The 25,614-nt window shown below is 40.8% G+C and overlaps 1 protein-coding gene across 2 annotated transcripts in view; it reads left to right on the top strand.

Annotated features, from left to right (window-relative positions):
- Window positions 1-21,624, top strand: part of LOC112233379 (diacylglycerol O-acyltransferase 2) — a 43,840-nt gene extending 22,216 nt beyond the window's left edge. For both annotated transcript variants that reach the window (XM_024400965.2, XM_024400964.2), the window contains exons 3-8: window positions 6,009-6,116; window positions 6,396-6,466; window positions 15,017-15,221; window positions 15,599-15,773; window positions 18,830-19,032; window positions 19,968-21,624. In XM_024400965.2, coding sequence (XP_024256733.1) covers window positions 6,009-6,116; window positions 6,396-6,466; window positions 15,017-15,221; window positions 15,599-15,773; window positions 18,830-19,032; window positions 19,968-20,122 — 917 coding nt within the window. In that variant the 3' untranslated portion in view covers window positions 20,123-21,624. The remainder of the gene's footprint in view (window positions 1-6,008; window positions 6,117-6,395; window positions 6,467-15,016; window positions 15,222-15,598; window positions 15,774-18,829; window positions 19,033-19,967) is intronic.
- Window positions 21,625-25,614: the final 3,990 nt, after the last annotated feature.

Below are 25,614 nucleotides of genomic sequence, written 5' to 3'. Positions count from 1 at the left end.
AACTGAGTTAGGAAGGACGCCTGTATCTTTGTAGTGACTGTGTATTGATACACCATCTAAAGTGTAATTACTAACTTTCTCAACGGGATGTTCAATGTCTGCTTTTTTTTATTTCTACCAATCTACCAATATGTGCCCCTCTTTGCGAGGCTTTGGAAAACCTCCCTGGTCTTTGTTTTTGAATCTGTGTTTGAAATTCATTGCTTGACTGAGGGACCTTACAGATACAGTGCCTTGCGAAAGTATTCGGCCCCCTTGAACTTTGCGACCTTTTGCCACATTTCAGGCTTCAAACATAAAGATATAAAACTGTATTTTTTTGTGAAGAATCAACAACAAGTGGGACACAATCATGAAGTGGAATGACATTTATTGGATATTTCAAACTTTTTTAACAAATCAAAAACTGAAAAATTGGGCGTGCAAAATTATTCAGCCCCTTTACTTTCAGTGCAGCAAACTCTCTCCAGAAGTTCAGTGAGGATCTCTGAATGATCCAATGTTGACCTAAATGACTAATGATGATAAATACAATGCACCTGTGTGTAATCAAGTCTCCGTATAAATGCACCTGCACTGTGATAGTCTCAGAGGTCCGTTAAAAGCGCAGAGAGCATCATGAAGAACAAGGAACACACCAGGCAGGTCCGAGATACTGTTGTGAAGAAGTTTAAAGCCGGATTTGGATACAAAAAGATTTCCCAAGCTTTAAACATCCCAAGGAGCACTGTGCAAGCGATAATATTGAAATGGAAGGAGTATCAGACCACTGCAAATCTACCAAGACCTGGCCGTCCCTCTAAACTTTCAGCTCATACAAGGAGAAGACTGGTCAGAGATGCAGCCAAGAGGCCCATGATCACTCTGGATGAACTGCAGAGATCTACAGCTGAGGTGGGAGACTCTGTCCATAGGACAACAATCAGTCGTATATTGCACAAATCTGGCCTTTATGGAAGAGTGGCAAGAAGAAAGCCATTTCTTAAAGATATCCATAAAAAGTGTCGTTTAAAGTTTGCCACAAGCCACCTGGGAAACACACCAAACATGTGGAAGAAGGTGCTCTGGTCAGATGAAACCAAAATGGAACTTTTTGGCAACATTGCAAAACGTTATGTTTGGCGTAAAAGCAACACAGCTCATCACCCTGAACACACCATCCCCACTGTCAAACATGGTGGTGGCAGCATCATGGTTTGGGCCTGCTTTTCTTCAGCAGGGACAGGGAAGATGGTTAAAATTGATGGGAAGATGGATGGAGCCAAACACAGGACCATTCTGGAAGAAAACCTGATGGAGTCTGCAAAAGACCTGAGACTGGGACGGAGATTTGTCTTCCAACAAGACAATGATCCAAAACATAAAGCAAAATCTACAATGGAATGGTTCAAAAATAAACATATCCAGGTGTTAGAATGGCTAAGTCAAAGTCCAGACCTGAATCCAATCCAGAATCTGTGGAAAGAACTGAAAACTGCTGTTCACAAATGCTCTCCATCCAACCTCACTGAGCTCGAGCTGTTTTGCAAGGAGGAATGGGGAAAAATTTCAGTCTCTCAATGTGCAAAACTGATAGAGACATACCCCAAGCGACTTACAGCTGTAATCGCAGCAAAAGGTGGCACTACAAAGTATTAACTTAAGGGGGCTGAATAATTTTGCACGCCCAATTTTTCAGTTTTTGATTTGTTAAAAAAGTTTGAAATATCCAATAAATGTCGTTCCACTTCATGATTGTGTCCCACTTGTTGTTGAGTTGTTGATTCTTAACAAAAAAATACAGTTTTATATCTTTATGTTTGAAGCCTGAAATGTGGCAAAAGGTCGCAAAGTTCAAGGGGGCCGAATACTTTCGCAAGGCACTGTAATTGTATGTGTGGGGTAAAAAGATGAGATAGTACTAAAAAAATAATTGTAAACACTATAATTGCACATAGAGTGTGTCCATGCAACTTATTATGTGACTTGTTAAGAATATTTTTTACTTCTGAATTTATTTAGGCTTGCCATAACAAAGGGGTTTAATACTTATTGACTGAAGACATTTCAGCATTTTATTTGTAATTAATTTGTTAACATTACTAAAAACATACGGGGGTATTGTGTGTAGGCCAGTGACAAAAAATCTAAATGTATTCATTTCAAATTCAGGCTGTAACACCACAAAATGTGAAAAAAGTTCATGGTTATGAATACTTTCTGAAGGCACTTACAGTGGGGCAAAAAAGTACTTAGTCAGCCACCAATTGTGCAAGTTCTCCTACTTAAAAAAGATGAGAGAGGCCTGTAATTTTCATCATAGGTACACTTCAACTATAACAGACAAAATTAGAAAAAAAATCCAGAAAATCACATTGTAGGATTTTTAATGAATTTATTTGCAAATTATGGTGGAAAATAAGTATTTGGTCACCTACAAACAAGCCAGATTTCTGGCTCTCACAGACCTGTAACTTATTCTTTAAGAGGCTCCTCTGTCCTCCACTCGTTACCTGTATTAATGGCACCTGTTTGAACTTGTTATCAGTATAAAAGACACCTGTCCACAACCTCAAACAGTCACACTCCAAACTCCACTATGGCCAAGACCAAAGAGCTGTCAAAGGACACCAGAAACAAAATTGTAGACCTGCACCAGGCTGGGAAGACTGAATCTGCAATAGGTAAGCAGCTTGGTTTGAAGAAATCAACTGTGGGAGCAATTATTAGGAAATGGAAGACATACAAGACCACTGATAATCTCCCTCGATCTGGGGCTCCACGCAAGATCTCACCCCGTGGGATCAAAATGATCACAAGAACGGTGAGCAAAAATCCCAGAACCACACGGGGGGACCTAGTGAATGACCTGCAGAGAGCTGGGACCAAAGTAACAAAGCCTACCATCAGTAACACACTACGCTGCCAGGGACTCAAATCCTGCAGTGCCAGACGTGTCCCCCTGCTTAAGCCAGTACATGTCCAGACCCATCTGAAGTTTGCTAGAGAGCATTTGGATGATCCAGAAGAATATTGGGAGAATGTCATATGGTCAGATGAAACCAAAATATAACTTTTTGGTAAAAACTAAACTCGTCGTGATTGGAGGACAAAGAATGCTGAGTTGCATTCAAAGAACACCATACCTACTGTGAAGCATGGGGGAGGAAACATCATGCTTTGGGGATGTTTTTCTGCAAAGGGACCAGGACGACTGATCCGTGTAAAGGAAAGAATGAATGGGGCCATGTATCGTGAGATTTTGAGTGAAAACCTCCTTCCATCAGCAAGGGCATTGAAGATGAAACATGGCTGGGTCTTTCAGCATGACAATGATCCCAAACACACCGCCCGGGCAACGAAGGAGTGGCTTCGTAAGAAGCATTTCAAGGTCCTGGAGTGGCCTAGTCAGTCTCCAGATCTCAACCCCATAGAAAATCTTTGGAGGGAGTTGAAAGTCCGTGTTGCCCAGCAACAGCCCCAAAACATCACTGCTCTAGAGGAGATCTGCATGGATGAATGGGCCAAAATACCAGCAACAGTGTGTGAAAACCTTGTGAAGACTTACAGAAAACGTTTGACCTCTGTCATTGCCAACAAAGGGTATATAACAAAGTATTGAGATAAACTTTTGTTATTGACCAAATACTTATTTTCCACCATAATTTGCAAATTAATTAATAAAAAATCCTACAATGTGATTTTCTGGGTTTCTTTTCTCATTTTGTCTGTCATAGTGGAAGTGTACCTATGATGAAAATTACAGGCCTCTCTCATCTTTTTAAGTGGAGAACTTACACAATTGGTGGCTGACTAAATACTTTTTGCCCCACTGTAAATGTAATGTCGGGCCTCATGGAAACTGCAACTTTGTCAGTAAACTTTCCAAATGTTGACAAAAGAAAATATACTAGACAAGGTGGGAACTTTTTTTGCGTGAGAAATGACGGTGGAAACACCTTTAAGTGCAAATATTGATATAATAAAGTGGTATGCCTGATCACTGACAACGATGAGACAGCATATAGGGAGGAGTTAAGAAACCTGTCCATGTGGTGCCCTGGATAACAACCTCTCCCTCAACGTGATCAAGACAAAGGAGTTTTTGTCGACCAGGGAAGAGGCAGGACGACAGATTGTTACTTTGTCAGCTCAGGGATTCGTTCGAACAACATTTTGGTTACTTGCCAACGCTCTAACCACTAGGCTACCTGCCGCCCCAAGATGATTGTGGACTACAGGAAAAGGAGGACCGAGCACGCCCCATTCTCAACGACGGGGCTGCAGTGGAACAGGTTGAGAACTTCAAGTTCCTTGGTGTCCACATCACCAACAAACTATCATGGTCCAAACACACTAAGACAGTCGTGAAGAGGGCACAACAAAGCCTATTCCCCCTCAGGAGACTGAAAAGATTTGGCATGGGTCCTCAGATCCTCAAAAGGTTCTATAGCTGCACCATCAAGAGCACTGGTTGCATCACTGCCTGGTATGGCAACTGCTTGGCTTCCGACCGCAAGACACTACAGAGGGTAGTGCGTACGGCCCAGTACATCACTGGAGCCAAGCTTCCTTCCATCCAGGACCTCTATACCAGGGGGTGTCAGAGAATTGTCAGACTCCAGCCACTCTAGTCATAGACTGTTCTCTGTGCTACCGCACGGCAAGCGGTACTAGAGCGCCAAGTCTAGGTCCAAAATGCTTCTTATTAACAGCTTCTACCCCCAAAGCCATAAGACTCCTAAACATCTAATCAAATGGCGACCCAGACTATTTGCATTGCCCCCCCCCCCCTTTTTACACTGTTGCTACTCTGTTTATTATCTATGCATAGCAATAACTCTACCTACATGTACATATTACCTCAATTACCTTGACTAACCGGTGCCCCTGCACATTGAAACTGTACCAGTATCCCCTTTATAGAGCCTCGCTAATATTTTACTGCTGCTCTTTAATGATTTACTTTTATATTTTTTTTTACTTAACACTTATTTTTCTTAGAAATGCATTGTTGGTTAAGGGCTTGTAAGTAAGCATTTCACTGTAAGGTCTTCACCTGTTGTATTCGGTGCATGTGACAAATCAAATTTGATTTGGAATAACCATCATATCGAAGTAATCTTGGAGTCACACGATGACATGGTGTGTGCTCCTCCCACTACGACTCGGGAAACCATTTACTTTATTAGGCTACAAAGGTCAAAGCTAGAAGTCCAGCTTTTGTCAAATTAACGGTGAAACTAGATTTGTTTTGTGTATTTTAGCCAACCGTAGCCCTTTTCCTAACCTTAACCTAATTCTTCTAAACTGCTACGTTAATTATCCTAACCAGGTGCGTAAATTATCCTAGCCTGCTACAAAAATAAAATCTGATGTTAATTTCACAAAAGCTGCATCCCTTCTAGCCATAACCGGCTACAGATGAAATAAGTTATGATGAACTTCACAGGGTGGTGGTGAAAGTGCATGGTATGAGCTTGATGCTCCTTTCCAATAAATATTCTTATTCTGGTGACATGATGGTCGATGCTTGACTGACGTTCGACAAATACAAATATTCTCGCTCTTATCCATAATAATCTCATCATGTAGACTAACCTACCCGCAGAACCTTCCTACACTTTATCTTTGAGCTGTTGGCTAGAGAGCATGTACCAAGACATTTCTAGGCCTAATTAACTACCTAACTTATCCGTAGAGTAGAACATGCAATGGAAACACATTGAATATCACATTTGTATTTGGTACATGAAATCCTAAGAGAAAAAGTACATTTTGTGTGCACTACGTCATCACCCACTGAATTGTATCTGCAACAAGTCAGTTTGAAACACCGGTGGTAGGAAAATGCGCATATTTTCTTTTTGCAGAGTTTAGAATATTAACAACGGTACTTAAATGATACTCAGAAATTATTTGATATTGAGATAAAAACAGTTCAATTGGATCTTTAATGAAGTGTGGTACAGTGCAGGTGCTAAATGCCTGTTCCTCTGCTCTCTCCCCTATCATTTCCTACCCCATAGGTGCCGCTGGCACTGTGCTCTTAATCTACATGTTCTGCACAGACCTCTGGGTGATCGCTGCCATGTACACTGCCTGGCTTATCTTCGACTGGAACACCCCCAAACAAGGCAAGTACCGCAGCCCTGGGATTTGAATTTGCAACATTTTGGTTACTGGCTTAACCTCAAGGCTATCGTTGCCCTATTGTAATTAAACGTAGTGCCCTAAATAGGAAATGGCTGTCATTTCAGACGCAGTGTTTTGTGTCTGTGACCATAGGGAGCTGTGCTGGGAAATTGGGTAATTGTCACCCAGGTAGTGTTGATGTAAATGATTCAGTATGTGTGTTACATTATTCAGAATGTGGGTTATAGTCTGACTGGAGATCTTTACCTCTGCCTTCTCAGGTGGCAGGAGGTCCTCTTGGGTGAGGAACTGGACCATGTGGACTTACTTCAGAGACTACTTCCCCATCAGGGTGAGTGGAAAGGAATAGGCTTAACATTTAAAGGGTCTCTCTGGGTCTGCGTGTGTGCGTGCAATGTGTGTTGGGGTGTGAAGCCAGATAATGATAGAATACATGTATATGTTGTTTTCAGCAGCACTGCCGGTACAGATGATACAATTAGCTTTTTCTGGTCAGATACAAAGTTAAAGATCATTAATATTGTTATTGATTATGGTGTATCCCAGTAACAGTATCCTATAAGCGCAGGCATGAAGATGGTGTTATCTGTGACTGTATCCAGTATCAGCTGGAGGTTCCACGTTGTTCTTTGTCCCTTGTGATAATGCTTTAAAGGAGTTTACTTCGGTTGGAAGGATAGACTTTGCTCCACATGATAGGAGAAAGCTCTTTGATTATTTTGTTTTCCATTATTATTGTTGGGAGACACACACACTGAGGAGAGAGAGGATGGGCATACGCTGCTTTATAGGACATCAGCCTTGACAGAAATCACAGTGGGAGAAGTTAAGGTTAAGCAATGAGAAATGCAGGTGATTTGACTATTAGTTTGTTCAAGTGGAAATGAAATGGGATTCTCACAAAACTGGCACTTGACAAAAAAAATTGTACAAAATAAACAATTTCCACCATAATTCCTCTTGGATTAGAATCTGTATTTATCTATTTCATAATTATTGTTATGTTTAATGATGAGATATTATGCATTTTACCACAATTTCCACAACTACCAACACAAAAATGCTCATTACCACAACAGCTTTCGAAAAAAAAGTACTGAACAAATACATTGCTAATATGTTTTGACATTTTGCTCACCTGAAGAAAAGGCTTGAGTTAAATAACACGGAAAACAAAAGTCTAAATTGTATTTTTCCTAATATTTCCTAAATATTAGTGCATTACGGTAATGATAATCAGGTTTTGGAGATGAGTTTGAGTTTTCCCATTGAAAAACTGTACTGAGATTTAGTAACCTAACACATCATCAAACTGTATCAATTGTTAATCCCAGATGATTTGCATGATACAAATCATTGATCTTAATGCAATTGACTAAAATACCCCTTCTTTTAGCATAAGTACTGTAATTACGTGCATGTATTTTCAAAAGTGAACTTAAGCATAAAGTGACATTTTTTGAAAAAGTAATTTCTCCAAGGTAATTACAGGTAATATTAGTGTATTTGGACCAGTGTTGTGGGTAGCACGTTTACGTTTACGGAGAACACCTCTGATCTTTGCCATTGATCGCTTCTGTGATAGTAAAGCCCATAGAGGGCTTCACCATCTAGTGGAAAGTGTGCCCTCTAGATATTCATTTCTGTGCCATCAGCACTAGCGGCTGGAGAGAAATATTTTGAATGAAAAGAAAGGACATCTGTACAGAGGTTGAGTTTATATTAGGCTGTGCAACATAATGTACATTTCATAGGATGACACGTACTGGTTATAGGTTAAAGGGATTTTCTATTCATATTTTTAATTCGTCTAACTTTCCCAGGGACCTTCTAACAGCTATCGGACCCTCAGGAAATTATTTCCCCGATCCAAATTATCCATGCATGCAACTATAGAAATGCGATTTATGCTCCCCATCAAATTTGTGATTTTACATTTTTTTTAAATAATTTTTTTTTTACAATACTTAACATCCGCAAACATCCACAACATCACCCCTGCACAGGTGGGTCTGTATCACTCTCCGCCACATGGTGTGATTTGGATAGGTATAATATCCTGATATTACATTTTTTCATTTTAAACATTAGAAACGTGTATGACTAAATAACCAACAGTTTTATTGTTTTACAGGCTGCCTTCCTCCAGCGAGCATTACTAACCTGTCCAATGTGATAATGCTATCATTTCAGACAATAGAAAAGTTATATTTGCATCAAAAAGCTTTGTCGAATCCTAATTTTGTATGATTATTCATATAGATTATACATTATCATAACGCATTGTATAGAGACAGCATTCAATCGCATGATCAGTGCCCTGGCACATATAGCTGCCGTGTTGTGGATTATCAATTTGGACAAGCCAAAGGAGGAGAAATGGAAATATTGATTTTGATGGTTGACATTACAGAAAGGTAGGTTGATATTTTCTTGTCTTGTTAAGAGATTCAAACAACAGTTCTTGTACAGCCAACATTTCACATAAATGTTGTCTTGTGTCGTGGAGGGGCATGGCCCCGGTGGACTCTCGAATAGTCTTTTGCGCAAATGTAGGCATGCTCCAAAATTCAGACATAAATACATCAATGAATACATCAGCCTTACATTAGGAAATAAAAGATGAGCTTGTGACCAAGATCTTTCTGTTCAGGTTGAAATATTGAATTAATTATTGAATTAGTTAGATTACATATTAATAGCCTATCTTTGGTAGAGAGCACGTGGCTCTCTCCCTCCGACAGTTGAGATTTTTTTATGAAAGTAATGAAAAGTAATAAACGCGTTACTTTCCACGCAAAGTAATATTGTAACGTGTTACATGTAATGCAGTGAAGGCTGGTGGGAGGAGCTATAGGAGGACGGGCTCATTGTAATGGCTGGAATGGAATAATTGGAATGGAGTCAAACTTGGTTTCCATATTTTTGATTCCGTTCCAGCCATTACAATGAGCCCGTCCTCCTATAGCTCCTCCCACCAGCCGCCGCTGATTTTATTTGTTTTTCTCAATTTGACCTTTTTAGTCATTTCGGTAATGAGAAGGTCAAGTGTCTTAAAGGGGATGTTTGAGAATAAGATCCTCATTCTGTCATCCTCAAGTTCTTACAGTAACTGGAAATAGTGTTACGTAATGGTAAATGTCCACAGACATTGTGTTTTTAGATCTTAAATATTATAGTTTAATGGAAACTTCAACTAGTATAACTACATCAACATTTTGTTTTATTCAAATAAGTTAGGTTTTTCTATAAAAATGTTATACAATGACCTGAGATATCCAGATTCATTTCGGTAATAACAATTGGGGTGAAAATGTATAACATTCTGACGGAAAATGTATTTAAAATAATACACTGTGCCATAAACTAGGCAGAATGATTGTTGCAGAAGCATCATGGTTTTCTAACTCAATATGCTACTGCCATAAAAAAAACTGATTTCATGAGAATCATAATACCCCCCAATGGTGACAATAATTATTGGTATTTAACATACCCCATATCATCTCTTTTAGATCACAAATAGGGGCGGCAGGTAGACTAGTGGTAAACCTCTACAGGATTGGTGGGTCCCCCGCGGGACGGTTGAACTAACGTAGGCTAATGTGATTAGCATGAAGTTGTAAGTAACAAGAACATTTCCCAGGACATACAGTGGGGCAAAAAATAATTTAGTCAGCCACCAATTGTGCAAGTTCTCCCACTTAAAAAGATGAGAGGCCTGTCATTTTCATCATAGGTACACTTCAACTATGACAGACAAAAGGAGAAAAAAAATCCTGAAAATCACATTGTAAGATTTTTAATGAATTTATTTGCAAATTATGTGGAAAATAAGTATTTGGTCACCTACAAACAAGCAAGATTTCTGGCTCTCACAGACCTGGCTCTCACAGACCTTCTTTAAGAGGCTCCTCTGTCCTCCACTCGTTACCTGTATTAATGGCACCTGTTTGAACTTGTTATCAGTATAAAAGACACCTGTCTACAACCTCAAACAGTCACACTCCAAACTCCACTATGGCCAAGACCAAAGAGCTGTCAAAGGACACCACAAACAAAATTGTAGACCTGCACCAGGCTGGGAAGACTGAATCTGCAATAGGTAAGCAGCTTGGTTTGAAGAAATCAACTGTGGGAGCAATTATTAGGAAATGGAAGACATACAAGACCACTGATAATCTCCCTCGATCTGGGGCTCCACGCAAGATCTCACCCCGTGGGGTCAAAATGATCACAAGAACGGTGAGCAAAAATCCCAGAACCACACGGGGGGACCTAGTGAATGACCTGCAGAGAGCTGGGACCAAAGTAACAAAGCCTACCATCAGTAACACACTACGCCGCCAGGGACTCAAATCCTGCAGTGCCAGACGTGTCCCCCTGCTTAAGCCAGTACCTGTCCAGGCCCGTCTGAAGTTTGCTAGAGAGCATTTGGATGATCCAGAAGAACATTGGGAGAATGTCATATGGTCAGATGAAACCAAAATAGACCTTTTTGGTAAAAACTCAACTCGTCGTGTTTGGAGGACAAAGAATGCTGAGTTGCATCCACAGAACACCATACCTACTGTGAAGAATGGGGGTGGAAACATCATGCTTTGGGGCTGTTTTTCTGCAAAGGGACCAGGACGACTGATCCGTGTAAAGGAAAGAATGAATGGGACCATGTATCATGACATTTTGAGCGAAAACTTCCTTCCATCAGCAAGGGCATTGAAGATAAAACGTGGCTGGATCTTTCAGCATGACAATGATCCCAAACACACCGCCCGGGCAATGAAGGAGTGGCTTCGTAAGAAGCATTTCAAGGTCTTGGAGTGGCCTAGCCAGTCTCCAGATCTCAACCCCGTAGAAAATCTTTTGGAGGGAGTTGAAAGTCCGTGTTGCCCAGCAACAGCCCCCCAAAAATCACTGCTCTAGAGGAGATCTGCATGGAGGAATGGGCCAAAATACCAGCAACAGTGTGTGAAAACCTTGTGAAGACTTACAGAAAATGTTTGACCTCTGTCATTGCCAACAAAGGGTATATAACAAAGTATTGAGATAAACTTTTGTTATTGACCAAATACTTATTTTCCACCATAATTTGCAAATAAATTCATTAAAAATCATATAATGTGATTTTCTGGATTTTTTTTCTTCTCATTTTGTCTGTCATAGTTGAAGTGTACCTATGATGAAAATTACAGGCCTCATCTTTTTAAGTGGGAGAACTTGCACAATTGGTGGCTGACTAAATACTTTTTTGCCCCACTGTAGACATATATAATATTGGCAGAAAGCTTAAATTCTTGTTAATCTAACTGCATTGTCCAATTTGCCATAGCTATTACAGTGAAAGAATACCATTCTATTGTTTGAGTGCACAGTTATTAACTTGGAAATGTATTAATGAAACAATTATGCACATTTGGGCAGTCTTGATAACATTTAGAACAGAAATGCAATGGTTCATTGGATCAGTCTAAAACTTTGCACATTGCTGCCATCTAGTGGCCAAATCTAAATTGTGCCTGGGCTGTAATAATACATTATGGCCATTCTCTTGCATTTCAAAGATGTTACAAAAAAACTTTCTTTGTTTTATCTTTTACCAGATCTAATGTGTTATATTCTCCTACATTAATTTAACATTTCCACAATCTTCAAAGTGTTTCCTTTCAAATGGTATGAAGAATATGCATATCCTTGCTTCAGGTCCTGAGCTACAGGCAGATAGATTTGGATATGCCTTTTAGATGAAAATTTAAAACAAGAGTCCAATCCTTAAGAGGTTTTTAAGGCAGCTCCCCTGCACCTCTCTGATTCAGGGAGGTCGGGTTAAATGCAGAAGACACATTTCAATTAAAGGTATTCATTTGTACAACTGACTAGGTGTCCCCCTTTCCAATATAATATGTAAACACATGCTAAACCTATGCTAAACTCTTGGTCTCTTGGTATCCTGACAGAGCAAGATATTTTTACCATTCATATTTTTTGGCAAGTTCCTCTTGTGTTTTCTCTCGCTGCCCTCCTGACCAAGGATTGAATCAACTGAGTTGTTTGTATGCCTTTACGCTTCTCAGTAATATCATTGAACTAACGGCATTCACATTACATCCGCTATGTTTAATCCTCCTTCAGTTCAATCCATTCAGCTGATTGATTTAATGGTGAATGAGCATGACTGTTTTTAAAATGGAGCATTCTTGAAACATTAACCTGACAATCATTTTTACCATACAACCCTTTTTACTTATAAATAGAAAGTATAATCAAAGGCTCTTAAGTAAAACCAGAGCTTTGATACTGTTAGTGTTACCTGTTAAGAATCAAGGTGAAAGGTTCTTAACTATTAATAATTGAGTCCTGATGATGACTAACAGCCAGGGGAAATCAAGAGTGTGTGTATTGTCTTTTGAACTTTGACCCTGCTCGTGATCCATACGTTGAACTCCGACAGTTTCTTTAAATTCAGTTAAAGGCTTTGGTTTTTCCATTTATGTTTTGAGAATGGACTTGAGCACGTATAGCTTGTTAGCACGTAGGGCGCACCGATTGGTGTTACCTCATTAGTCAGAATGTGTTACACCTATGCTGGCTTGTCCATCTTGTTAGTAGGAAGGCGTTTCAGCTGTGCTGGCCCAGGTGCTATTTTTTTAAGAGTGACAGGCTCCAGTTGTCTTTAGTGATGTGGAGGGTCAAGGCCTGTAGTTGGCACTCCCGATTTGATTTCTAGAAAAACATTATTTTGTCTGATTTCCCTGTTTTCATTTTGTTCCACCTTTATGGTTTACTTCCTGTCTTCCAGTTTGGTGTGGGTTTTTATTTTGTTTGCCTCTTAGTGGGTGCATTTAGAGGATGCTTATGATGGGTGTCTTAGGTCCCAGTTGTTGTTGCTATGCAACTTTCAGTGGACACCCCCATGAGTGCCCTTTTAGAACCCCTCCTAAAACCCCACCTGTTTTGTTTTGGTTGTTGTCAGTGACTCTTTGTTAGTTCCCTGTTTTGTTTGAGTGATGTTTTTGGTTTTCTTGCTTGGGAACGTAACAACTTCTTGCTTGGGAATGTGTGTTCAGCCCCCTCCTGTAATCCCTGTTCACCCATGACTGCGTGGCCACACATCTCCAACTCAATCATCAAGTTTGCTGATGACACAGCAGTGGTAGGCCTGATTACCAACAATGATGAGACAGCCTACAGGGAGGAGGTGAGGGCCCTGGCGGAGTGATGCCAGGAAAATAACTTCTTCCTCAACATCAACATAGTTAAGGAGCTGATCGTGGACTACAGGAGACAGCAGAGAGAGCACGCCCCTATGAGCACGCCCCTATCCACATCGACGGGCCCCCACAGCCTGTTCACCCCCCACCATCTACAGGGAGGAGACAGTACAGTTGCATCAAAGCTGGGACCAAGAGACTGAGCAACAGCTTCTATCTACAGGCCATTAGACTGTTAAACAGTCACCACTAGTCGGCCTACGCCCAGTACCCTGCCCTGAACCTTAATCACTGTTCTAGCCGGCTACCACCCGGTACTCTACTTTGCACTCTAGAGACTGCTGCCCTATGTATATAGTCATTGAATACTTGTCACTAATGTTTACTCTCTTCATGTGTATATACTGTATTCTAGTCATGACTCATATACACAGTACCAGTCAAAAGTTTGGACACCTACTCATTCAAAGGTTTTTCTTTATTTGACTATTTTCTACATTGTAGAATGATAATGAAGACATAAAAACTATGGAATCATGTAGTAACCAAAAATGTTTTAAACAAATAAAAATATATTTGAGATTCTTCAAAGTAGCCACCCTTTGCCTTGATGACAGCTCTGCACACACTAGAAACACAAGCATTTTGTTGCACCTGCGATAACTCAACCATAAACTTTGATTTCATTTACAGTACAGTAATTCCTTGAGTTGCTGGTTGTGGGATTAAGGGGCTGTGGTTTTCTGACACAAGGATGTGTTGTATGCCAGGTATTCGCAGAGATCTATACCCATTATGTAATTCACCTGGCAGCATCCTGTTTCAGATGAAGGGTTGCTTATCTTGTAGGTTATGCAGCTAATGGAGTTGAACGGCAGTTGGTAGACATGGCTGGGAGCAGCGTGAGTGTGTTGGTACATTCAGGGACAGTGACTATTACATCTTGAGGGTCAGCAAGTTCTCCTCTCTTCCATTTCTTCTACTTACTGTACCCATGTTGTAAACGCCACCTGTTTTCATATCACCAAATGGTAATCTCTTTACATCTACCATGCTACCACTGTGGAAACCTCACAGATGGTCTTAGATAATCTGATAATGTGGTTATGCAATGGACCTTGTTTGATTAGAGTCTTGTGTACACATCTCTTTGGATCTGTGTGTATATCCTCTGTGCCCTTTCAGTTTCTTCCATAAGCGTGGTATTGGGGCACCCGCTTCACTGAAGACACAATTCGTCTCCCACCATTATGGAGCCTATGCTCTCCTTCTCATACTCAAAACAACTTTTAAGAATATTGAAGCTCTGTAATGGGACTGCTGTTCATAATAGGGGAAACGTGCAGATAAACATCCCAGACACAGAACACTGTTTGTTACCTGTAATTATTTTATTACTTGAGTGCAAATATGTCATATCAGGGCTAAACTGATAAGCTGTCCCAATTTCAGGGAAATATGCTAATACATATAGTACAATGCACAGGTAAATGGCCTTTATCTTATTGAGACAAGTAATAAAAATAACTTAATGTTATCATAACTGCACAACTGAATTGGCTTAATTTTGTGCAGATTCTCTGACCTGTTAAATTGCTTAACAAACACTCTGTAGTTATATTTTGCTTAGTGTGATAGTAACCACCATGTCTCTTTCTCATCCTGTTTACCAGCTCATCAAGACACACAACCTGCTGCCAAGCCGAAACTACATCTTTGGCTACCACCCCCATGGGATCTTCTCTTTTGGAGCCTTCTGTAACTTCGGAACAGAGGCCACCGGCTTCTCTAAGAAGTTCCCGGGCATCAAGCCTTCCCTGGCCACCCTGGCTGGAAACTTCCGGATGCCAGTCTTTAGAGACTATCTCATGTCTGGAGGTGAGATGGTTTCTCTGAGTTTTGTCCCTCTGTACTCAGTAAACTGCTGATACCAGCCCTGTATCTACCAACTCTAATCAGGTAGAACTCTGAGCTTTGTCCTATTGCCCAATGTAGACTAAACAATCCCTGTGCCTGCCAAACTGTAATTGCTGATGTCACTATTGTAAAGAGCTGCTTCAGTTAACCTGCTCTGTTAGCTTAATTATCTTCATTTCAAAGGTTTCTTTTGCTCAACATCCACTAAGAATGTTTTTGTGCTCAAACAGTATTGATTTCTCTTCAAATGTGTTCTCCACTGCAAACACACTGACTTGTTTGGTCTTTGGGCCCATGTGTGATAACTGAGCCTAACCCCATCCTCTTCCATGTGTCAGGTATCTGCCCAGTGAACCGTAACTCCATTGACTACCTCCTCTCTCAGAATGGAACTGGCAATGCAGTGGTCATTGTTGTCGGGGGAGCAGCTGAATCTTTGAACTGTGCTCCAGGAAAGAATTCTGTCACCCTGAATAACCGCAAGGGCTTTGTGAGGTTAGCCCTCCAGCAAGGGTGAGTTTAGAGCACAAACTTCCCGGCCACACATACACCATCCTGACAGGCGCACCTTCCGGTCACACACACACATCTCAGTTATACGCATCAACTGATCAGACTATATGTTTGGTGAGAGACCTTACTGGGTCAGCACAGACACTGGTGTCATTATGACCAATTTGATGGAATAGAGAGAGTTGGCTCAACAATAGGTTTGATTGGCACATAAAACATACTTTCACGTGTGGTAATTTGTCCTCAAGTGCGCAGAGCTCCTCCTGACATGCAGTATTGTACACAGACACTGGGTCAAGGCCAAAGGACAGGCTCCATCAGCTTGTGACTCAGAACAAATAATGTACGCTGAACAAAAATATATAAACGCAACAAGTAAAATTTTGGTCCCATGTTTCATGAGCTGAAATAAAAGATCCCAGAAATAGTCCATACAAACAATTAACTTATTTCTCTCAAATTTGTTGGACAAATTTGTTTACATCCCTGCAAGTGAGCATTTCTCCTATGCCAAGATAATCCATCCACCTGACAGGTGTGGCATATCAATAAGCTGATTTAAACAACATAATCAATACACAGGTGCACCTTGTGCTAGGGACAATAAAAATCCACTCCCAGAGGGCGGACACAATTTACCCAGCGTCGTCCGGGTTAGAGGAGAGTTTGGCCGGGGTAGGCCGTCATTGTAAAATAATAATTTGTTCTTAACTGACTTGCCTAGTTAAATAAAGGTTAAATCATTTTTTAATTTTTAAAGTTACGTTTTATCAGACAACACGATACCACAGATGTCTCAAGTTTTGAGGGCGTGTGCAATTGGCATACTGACTGCAGGAATGTCCAACAGAGCTGTTGCCAGAGAATTGAATGTTCATTTTCCCCACATAACCCACCTCTAACATAATTTTAGAGAATATGGCAGTACATTTAACTGCCTCACAGCCGCAGACCACATGTATGGCATCGTGTGGGCGAGCAGATTGTTGATGTCAACGTTGTGAACCGAGTGCACCATGGTGGCGTTAGGGTTATGGTATGGGCAGGCATAAGCTATGGACAATGAATACAATTGCATTTTATCTATGGTAATATGAATGCACAGAGATACCGTGACAAGATCCTGAGGCCCATTGTCGTGCCATTCACCCTCCGCTATGCAAAGGAGATGTGCCACACTGCATGAGGCAAATGGTGGGGTCACACCAGATACTGACTGTTTTTTTTATTTTTAGGTATCTGTGACCAACAGATGCATATCTTTATTCCCAGTCATGTGAAATCCATAGATTAGGGTCTAATGAATTTATTTCCATTGACTGATTTCCTTATATGAACTGTAACTCAGTAAAATCTTTGAAATTGTTGCATTTATATTTTTGTTCAGTGTATTGTATGCCATTTATCAGACGCTTTATCAAATCAAATGTATTTATATAGCCCTTCGTACATCAGCTGATATCTCAAAGTGCTGTACAGAAACCCAGCCTAAAACCCCAAACAGCAAGCAATGCAGGTGTAGAAGCACGGTGGCTAGGAAAAACTCCCTAGAAAGGCCAAAACCTAGGAAGAAACCTAGAGAGGAACCAGGCTATGTGGGGTGGCCAGTCCTCTTCTGGCTGTGCCGGGTGGAGATTATAACAGAACATTGCCAAGATGTTCAAATGTTCATAAATGACCAGCATGGTCAAATAATAATAATCACAGGCAGAACAGTTGAAACTGGAGCAGCAGCATGGCCAGGTGGACTGGAGACAGCAAGGAGTCATCATGCCAAGTAGTCCTGAGGCATGGGCCTAGGGCTCAGGTCCTCCGAGAGAGAGAGAGAGAGAAAGAAAGAGAGAAAGAGAGAATTAGAGAGAGCGTACTTAAATTCACAGAGGTAGACAGGAGAAGTACTCCAGATATAACAAACTGACCCTAGCCCACCGACACATAAACTACTGCAGCATAAATACTGGAGGCTGAGACAGGAGGGGTCAGGAGACACTGTGGCCCCATCCGATGATACCGCCGGACAGGGCCAAACAGGAAGGATATAACCCCACCCACTTTGCCAAAGCATAGCCCCCACAGCACTAGAGGGATATCTTCAACCACCAACTTACCATCCTGAGACAAGGCCGAGTATAGCCCACAAAGATCTCCGCCACGGCACAACCCAAGGGGGGGCGCCAACCCAGACAGGAAGATCACATCAGTGACTCAACCCACTTAAGTGACGCACCCCTCCTAGGGACGGCATGAAAGAGCACCAGTAAGCCAGTGACTCAGCCCCTGTAATAGGGTTAGAGGTAGAGAATCCCAGTGGAAAGAGGGGAACCAGCCAGGCAGAGACAGCAAGGGCGGTTCGTTGCTCCAGAGCCTTTCCGTTCACCTTCACACTCCTGGGCCAGACTACACTCAATCATATGACCCACTGAAGAGATGAGTCTTCAATAAAGACTTAAAGGTTGAGACCGAGTCTACATCTCTCACATGGGTAGGCAGACCATTCCATAAAAATTGAGCTCTATAGGAGAAAGCCCTGCCTCCACTGTTTGCTTAGAAATTCTAGCGACAATTAGGAGGCCTGCGTCTTGTGACCGTATGTTCGTCAAAAGAGAGATCAGGGTCCAGAGTAACGCCGAGGTCCTTCACAGTTTTATTTGAGACGACTGTACAACCATTAAGATTAATTGTCAGATTCAACAGAAGATCTCTTTGTTTCTTGGGACCTAGAACAAGCATCTCTGTTTTGTCCGAGTTTCAAAGTAGAAAGTTTGCAGCCATCCACTTCCTTATGTCTGAAACACAGGCTTCTAGCAAGGGCAATTTTGGGGCTTCACCATGTTTCATTTATCCCAAGTGACTTAGTCATGAATCGAACCCACTATCCTGGTGTTGCAAGCGCCATGCTTTACCAACTGAGCTACTGAAAACAAAGTCTGGGTAAACTGGTGTAGGTGAGCTGTTATAAACCACATGGTTTAGTAGCCCATCATTCGGTGATCAGATATCTGTTATGCCTTATGAGTAACTTCAGGAGACTATTGTAAACCCCCCCTCTCTGTCAGGTCTGACCTGGTACCAGTCTACTCCTTTGGGGAGAACGATGTGTACAAACAGGTGATCTTCGAGGAGAGAACCTGGTGGCGGCTGGCTCAAAAGCGACTGCAGAAGATTATTGGTTTTGCGCCCTGTCTGTTCCATGGCTGTGGCTTCTTCTCCTCCGATTCCTGGGGAATGGTGCCTTACAACAAACCCATCACCACCATCGGTAAGTAAAACCCTCTCCAAGACCCTACTGACTGTCTCACTAGGGTTGCAAGCCACCGGTAATTTAACATATTTACTGGAATCTATCGTAACTTTGGTAATTTATACTTGAATAACTTTTGAAAAATTTATTTGTTTTATAGTATTAATATATTACATCTGTCTCCATATTATCCATGACTTTCTAGTAGATAGACCATATGGTTCAATAGCCTCATTCATGAAAAAAGCATTTAATCAACATTATTTTCAATTAATTCAGAAACTATTCCAACTATTGACTGTATTCACAACTGATACCAGTTTGACACCGAAACATATAGGATATTTCATGCTATAATCCTCATATTAAAAACAATGGTGTTCTCTTAGTTGATGGTTTATATTTAGGATAATGTTTTACAGCTTTGTCATTCTATTTTTCTATCATCTTACTTCATTATTTCATATATTTGACATGTGATTAGTCCACACAGAGGGCCAGATATTATTACAGACGCCTGTGATAATCGGAAGTACCCAAAAGAGCCTCTTGATGTCTTGTGATAGATTAAAATAAAATCCTTGAAAGATACCAAAATTCTGGTAGTTTACTGGTAAACTTTGGTTTCCAGTTGTTTACCCTCCCTTTTCAATCCCATCTCTTACAGGCATTTAGTGCTTGTTGACTTAGTTTCTGTTAGGGATTCAGTCTTCGGATGGTCTGTAATTATAATTTCAATGATCGGACTGTTATGGTTACTACCAAGCAGTTGAGCTACTCTAGTTCCTCTGTGTTAACATAACCATCCACCCAGTCAATATTTACTCTCCCCTGCATCAAGGCTATATTAATGTTTAACACTACAGCTCATCAAACTACGTATTTCCAATATGTTAAATGTTTTTTAAAGTTGATTTTTGGGATATAGATTTGTACATGTTTATTTCTCTTAGTGGGTGAACCGATCACAGTGCCAAAGATTGAGCAGCCTCCTCGGGATATGGTGGATCTGTACCATGCCATGTACATCAATTCCCTCACCAGCCTCTTTGACAAGTATAAGACCCGCTTCGGCCTGAAGGAGAGTGACATCCTGCACATCCATTGAGAAAGGGTCAGCTGTGGCAGCTGTCTGTTCAGCCCTGCCCCTCCATTCACTTGCCTGGCTCTGATTGATTGTCTCTGGAATTCAATCTATATACATTAAGCTGTGTGTATATAAACCCACCGCGCTCTCAGCAACACTCACGTCAGTCCTCCACTCAGGATGAAAATGGCAGGTCTTAGGTTACCTTACTATTCTCTCTGACCTAGTCACTGTCAATGGCAAAGTTGACTAACTTCCATTTATTGAATATTTTATTGAGTGTATGACACATCTATAGATGTGTTCCATGACAGAAAAGATGAGGGAGTATAGTTAAGGTATGATCCCTTGATTTAATGTGCAGTGGAACTCCCACTAGGTGGCACTAGAAGGTTACACAAGACACACACAAGCGCCATCTTTGTTTCCTCCATGCATCCATGTCATTTTCACTTAGAATAGGCCTGTACAACGAATGTGTTAAGTGCCCCGAAAGGTAAATATAGGATGATGTTTTGAGACCTTAATTTTTGTTGTTGTTGCTAAATGCACAAACAATGCAATTGTAAGGGTGATGCCTTAGTGAGATGTTGATAGTGTGGTTTATTGAGCCAACGAGCTGATGGGTGTCCCCTCCCCACACATGCACACTTCATTGAAACTTGAAAGTGAAGGAATTCTATTGAATGGATTTAGATTGTGCATATTGGTAATACAATCTGATTGTGTGATGGAACTAAGTATTAATTGTATTTTGTAAATAAGAACATTTTCAATGAAAATTAATATATTGATGCACTTTTTGTATTTGTGACAACCCTCTGAGGTATTTCTCTAAAACATGCCTTTGAAAGAGTCCTATGTCAAATTTGCCAATTTCTAAGAGAATCAAAATGGTGCTTTTGTCATTTAACCTTGACCTGTGTTTTAGTTTTGTTGTACATTTCTCCACATGAGTGTGTTGACTGGGTTGCAGAGTGTTACCTAGTGCATTGAGGCCCCATGTACTGTAGTGATGGTGATGTAAGAACAATTTCAGGGTGAAGAACATTTCTTCCTCTACCCAGAGGGCAGATTACTGATTAATGAAATTAAGAGATTGCAAAGCATATGCCTTATTTAAAAAAAAAACTACATCTCAAACTTCTTAGGGGGCTTCCACTCAATTGAGTAAAATGGCAAAGGGGTTGCTATCACAGATTTGAATTAGAGTATAAAAGTCACAAATCCCCCAGTAATTACCAAGAAGTGTTTGAGATAAATCATTTTTTCATATGGGGCATATCAAGTCCATTATCCAGCCAATGATCCTAGGTGAAGAAATGTATGTATGTTGTATATTATGCAAGATAAAAAGACTACAAGATTTCACCTCATGGCAAAATAATTGAGATTGGTGATAAATAGTGTGTCATTCAAAACTGAATTTCTTCTAGATTCATCGGGGACTTTTTGCAAAGAGCAGTGAACATCCTCTCCTAATTCATGTGCAATAAATACAGCAATAAATAGCAGCCAATGCATGTTTCTTTTGTGAATGGCTTCATCACAGTCTACTTAAATCAAACTTTATGTTTCCAGAATAAAACTTGTTAACTATTTTTCAGTCCCACCGCGACATCACAATGCCAGAATGTAATTTTGCTCAAGCGATAAAATAAGCCATTTGTAGACATAATCACAAGCACACCAAATGTCCTAGGGTTGGGGGAACTATACATTGATGCATGCACACAACTCCTCAAGTGATAGAAAACGTCAAAATGTTCTCTTAAAACACATTCCATGGCTTTTTTTTACGGACTCCAGTTACTACAAAGACCCCTAATTCCAGATTAAGATCATCCAATAATACTTGATTTACTGTCTGATAATCCCCTACTGTCACTCTATATCACAACATAAGAGTTGAGTAGGTCCATTTCTTGTATGTGAGGGATGTTCATGAAAACGTCTTTGAATATTTCGTGAGATCAAAAATCTAAATAGATGCACAAACAATGAGTGATTTAATTAATGACAAATAGGCTACTGCTCAACTGTAATTTTGTCATGTGTCATTTAGTTTTCTACCTCTAATTACTTGAAAAGGAAAAGTAGCCCTTTGCTAAATGTATTGTGAAAGAGATGCCATGCTGTTCAAAGACTAGGGGGGGTTTCTTGTTTGGACAAAAGACTGTCCTCTATCCACTCTCCTCCGTGACCCGGAAACCGATAAGTGGTTGAGTGGTCAAGGAGTGTGTCAATTTGTTATTAGGCAAACGAAAGTGTCCTCCCCTCCTCGATAGCCACCTTTCATCGAGGATACTCGTGTATACTACCACAGAAGAGTTTTGAAATCTACCACACTCCCCCTTCTTCTTCTGGATTGTGTTGGCGGATCGCATTCAATTTAAGATGCATACACCGTTACCTACTGTACTGGTGTGTGAGGCCATTCATGGCCTACCTACATGAAATTCTTTGTAATACAGTACTATTCAATTGGGGAAAAGGAAAAAGGACCCTGCCAACTATTAGCCCTCTCTAAAAGAAAACTAAAAATGAACACACCACCTCATTCCACTATGTACCCCATCTAATCCTACTCCAGACCAACAGTATTTCTCTGCCGCTGCCACCACAACCTCTATTTTCTATGACTTTCAATCCATTTCTGCAGTACAATTGACAACCATAGAAACCTACCTTACTGAAGCACATATTCTTCCCATCACCCTCTATTAGTCTCTGCCCACTCACAGGAATCCTCTCAGGATCCCTCAACCTGGACCCATCTTTCTCTCCTACTCTCTTCACTGCTTCAGCACAACCTCAACCTGCCTTTCTCTCACCGGACACAGTGAGAGAAAGGGCACCCCCACAAGTTTCTCCACTGAAACTACACATTCCTTCATCTCATGCCCTCCTGCAGACTTTGCACATCTAGTACTCCCCCTCCTACATACTGCTGCAACATGCCAAGAAATTTGACACCTGAAACACTGAAGTATTTTAGGAACAAACGCTCTCAGGGGACAACTTACACTTCCTACCTATACCTTATCTAGCAAAGACTACATCAAAACTCAGCAGGACAGACAATATCTTTTCTGTTTCCCCACCGGATCTGCGTCGCGGCAAACATCACAGACACTGGGAATCTGATCAATCAACTGATCTTCCTCAACATTTAATGCCACCCCCATTCTCTCCTTTCAATGGCGCCCTTCTCCGGAGAGCTAAGCAAGCCACATTTATTTTCCCTAATCGTGAGATCCGGAGCTCCCGCTCCCTCTGGGTTGAAGAAACACAATAAGTCATCACTAGTCCACTCCTAGTTACTTTCACCAACTTAACAGTCCCCAACCTCTTCTCCAGTCAATATACCACCACATATGGATCAGCCAAAATGCAAGGATCCATTCTCTCCACAAATCTTACTCACACTGGGCCAGAATGATCCTTTATATCCTCGGACCGAGGCCTGACCTTGGCGGTCCCCATTGCAGGAACTTCATCCACACTCCCATCAGGTTCCATCTCCGAGCTACCGGAACACGTATCCCTCTTTTGGCACTTGATGCTAACCTTCCTCTCCACACTGCTTCCCTCTACATTCAATTTCTTCTCAACAGTCATCACTGCACCTGCCACCACATCTAATTCATCCTCACTCTCATCTCTCTCTATTTCCTCCAGTTCTTCCAAATGTTCTGTGAAATCCCTCATTTCATATTCCCTCATAACCATTTCCACTTTTCTCATTTTTTTCCTTGTCCATTATCTTCTCTGTCACCAGATCTTTCAGAAGGCCTGTGTAATCCCACACTCCATGTTTATTCATAATATGCTCCACTTTCTTCCTTTTCTGCCATCTTCTCCAATCACTCCCATTCTCCAAACATTTCTCCCTGTGCAACTTCTCCAAAGAAACCCCAGTTAGTGTCTATGAAAGGGCAAAATACTCACTCCCGACTCTACTCGCCTTTTCTTTGTTTCTTTTTGGACGGAGCCTCTCATCACTGACCTTCTCATTCGCTTAGGCAGCCTACCACACCTTTGAATACATTTTGTTTTGTCTGAGAAAAATATTACTAGTTTAAAAACAAAATGTTATAGTTTTATTTATAAAATATCTTGGAAAACTGACTTAATTAGTTTTGATCACTTTACACATGTATTTTGGGATCCACCCCTGTAAACGTCATCTGCCTAATGGCGCACGAGTGGAGAAGTACCATCTCATTTCAAGCAAGCGCATTTCCATCCACGCTCACTCTCCTCGCCAACTTCTCCTCGACTGAGGAGAGAGGACACAGGAGGCAAGAAAATCTAATCGATAAAAGGTTATTAACTGTTGAATTGATACTGTTTCTTTCCACCTTGTGCAAGTTTGAAGGCTAGGTTGATTGGTGCTTTATTTTGTGATTGCTTAAGGTCCATACAATAGAGTACCACAGTATGAGTCATAATTCCCATAAAACCTAGCAGTCAGAAATGGTTCCAATCGTTTTTTTACCATACATTTTTCCCAGAGGAGATTTTAGAAACACTTAAAATAAAGGCTGTGTTTTGTGTAGGCTTACCCTTGCGTGACTGATAACCGTGTATATATCTCTCCGGACAAGGAGACTTTTATCAATGTATTCACCAGTATTTACCCCCAACAGATTAAATGCTAATGAACTGCTAATGTGGCTATCATAAAGAACTACAAATCCCATGTTGATCTGGACAAGACTGCCAAATCGAGGCAAAGGTAAGAATCTCCGGATTAACCTATCTAATGCTAGCTAAACATAGTAATTAATAAATTGGCAACATTACTTTAAATGTACCTGTTAGCAAAGGTGCCAGCTAGAGGTGACGTGCAGGAGGTTACAGAGATTTGTAGTCTTGTATCTACTTTGATGTTAATAAGCATTTTCGAATCTGAGTGTAAATAGAGGCTCCACTCCACTCTTTTGTATGGTGTTTGAGTGTTGGATTTGGTCAGCAAAAAATGTGATTGCTAAGTGAGGCTTATTTGATTGAATAGAAGTTAAGTAATGTTTAGTTTGGTACGAATGTACTGATATAAGTGGACGCATATGGCATCTAGGCAACTTTGAGATTAAAAAAAAAAAAAAAATCAGTTATTTCTGTTGTTTACATGCTTATTACAAGCATTTCGCTACACTCACATTAACATCTGCTAACCATGTGTATGTGACAAATAAAATTAGATTTGATCTGCCCTCTCATTGGCTAGAATGTTCCCACCTGATCTTGCCTGTCCGTGCTTGCCTCTCCACCTTTGTGACAACCAGCTTGTTCAACATTGCAGGCGACTGCCGACTAACTGATCTACAAATCATTTTGCACCATAAAAAAGACTTATTTGTAAGTCAGTCAGTCAGTCAACATTTACCCACAATGCATCATGGATTTTATGCTCTTGAACACGACCAACTACTACCATTGTAGAGGCTTCTAAACAGCTTTTACCCACAAGCCATAAGACTCCTGAACATCTAGTTAAATGGCTACCC

The sequence above is a fragment of the Oncorhynchus tshawytscha genome, linkage group LG30, assembly GCF_018296145.1.
Source record: "Oncorhynchus tshawytscha isolate Ot180627B linkage group LG30, Otsh_v2.0, whole genome shotgun sequence".
Lineage (NCBI taxonomy): Eukaryota > Metazoa > Chordata > Actinopteri > Salmoniformes > Salmonidae > Oncorhynchus > Oncorhynchus tshawytscha.
This window is presented reverse-complemented; position numbering and strand designations above follow the sequence as displayed.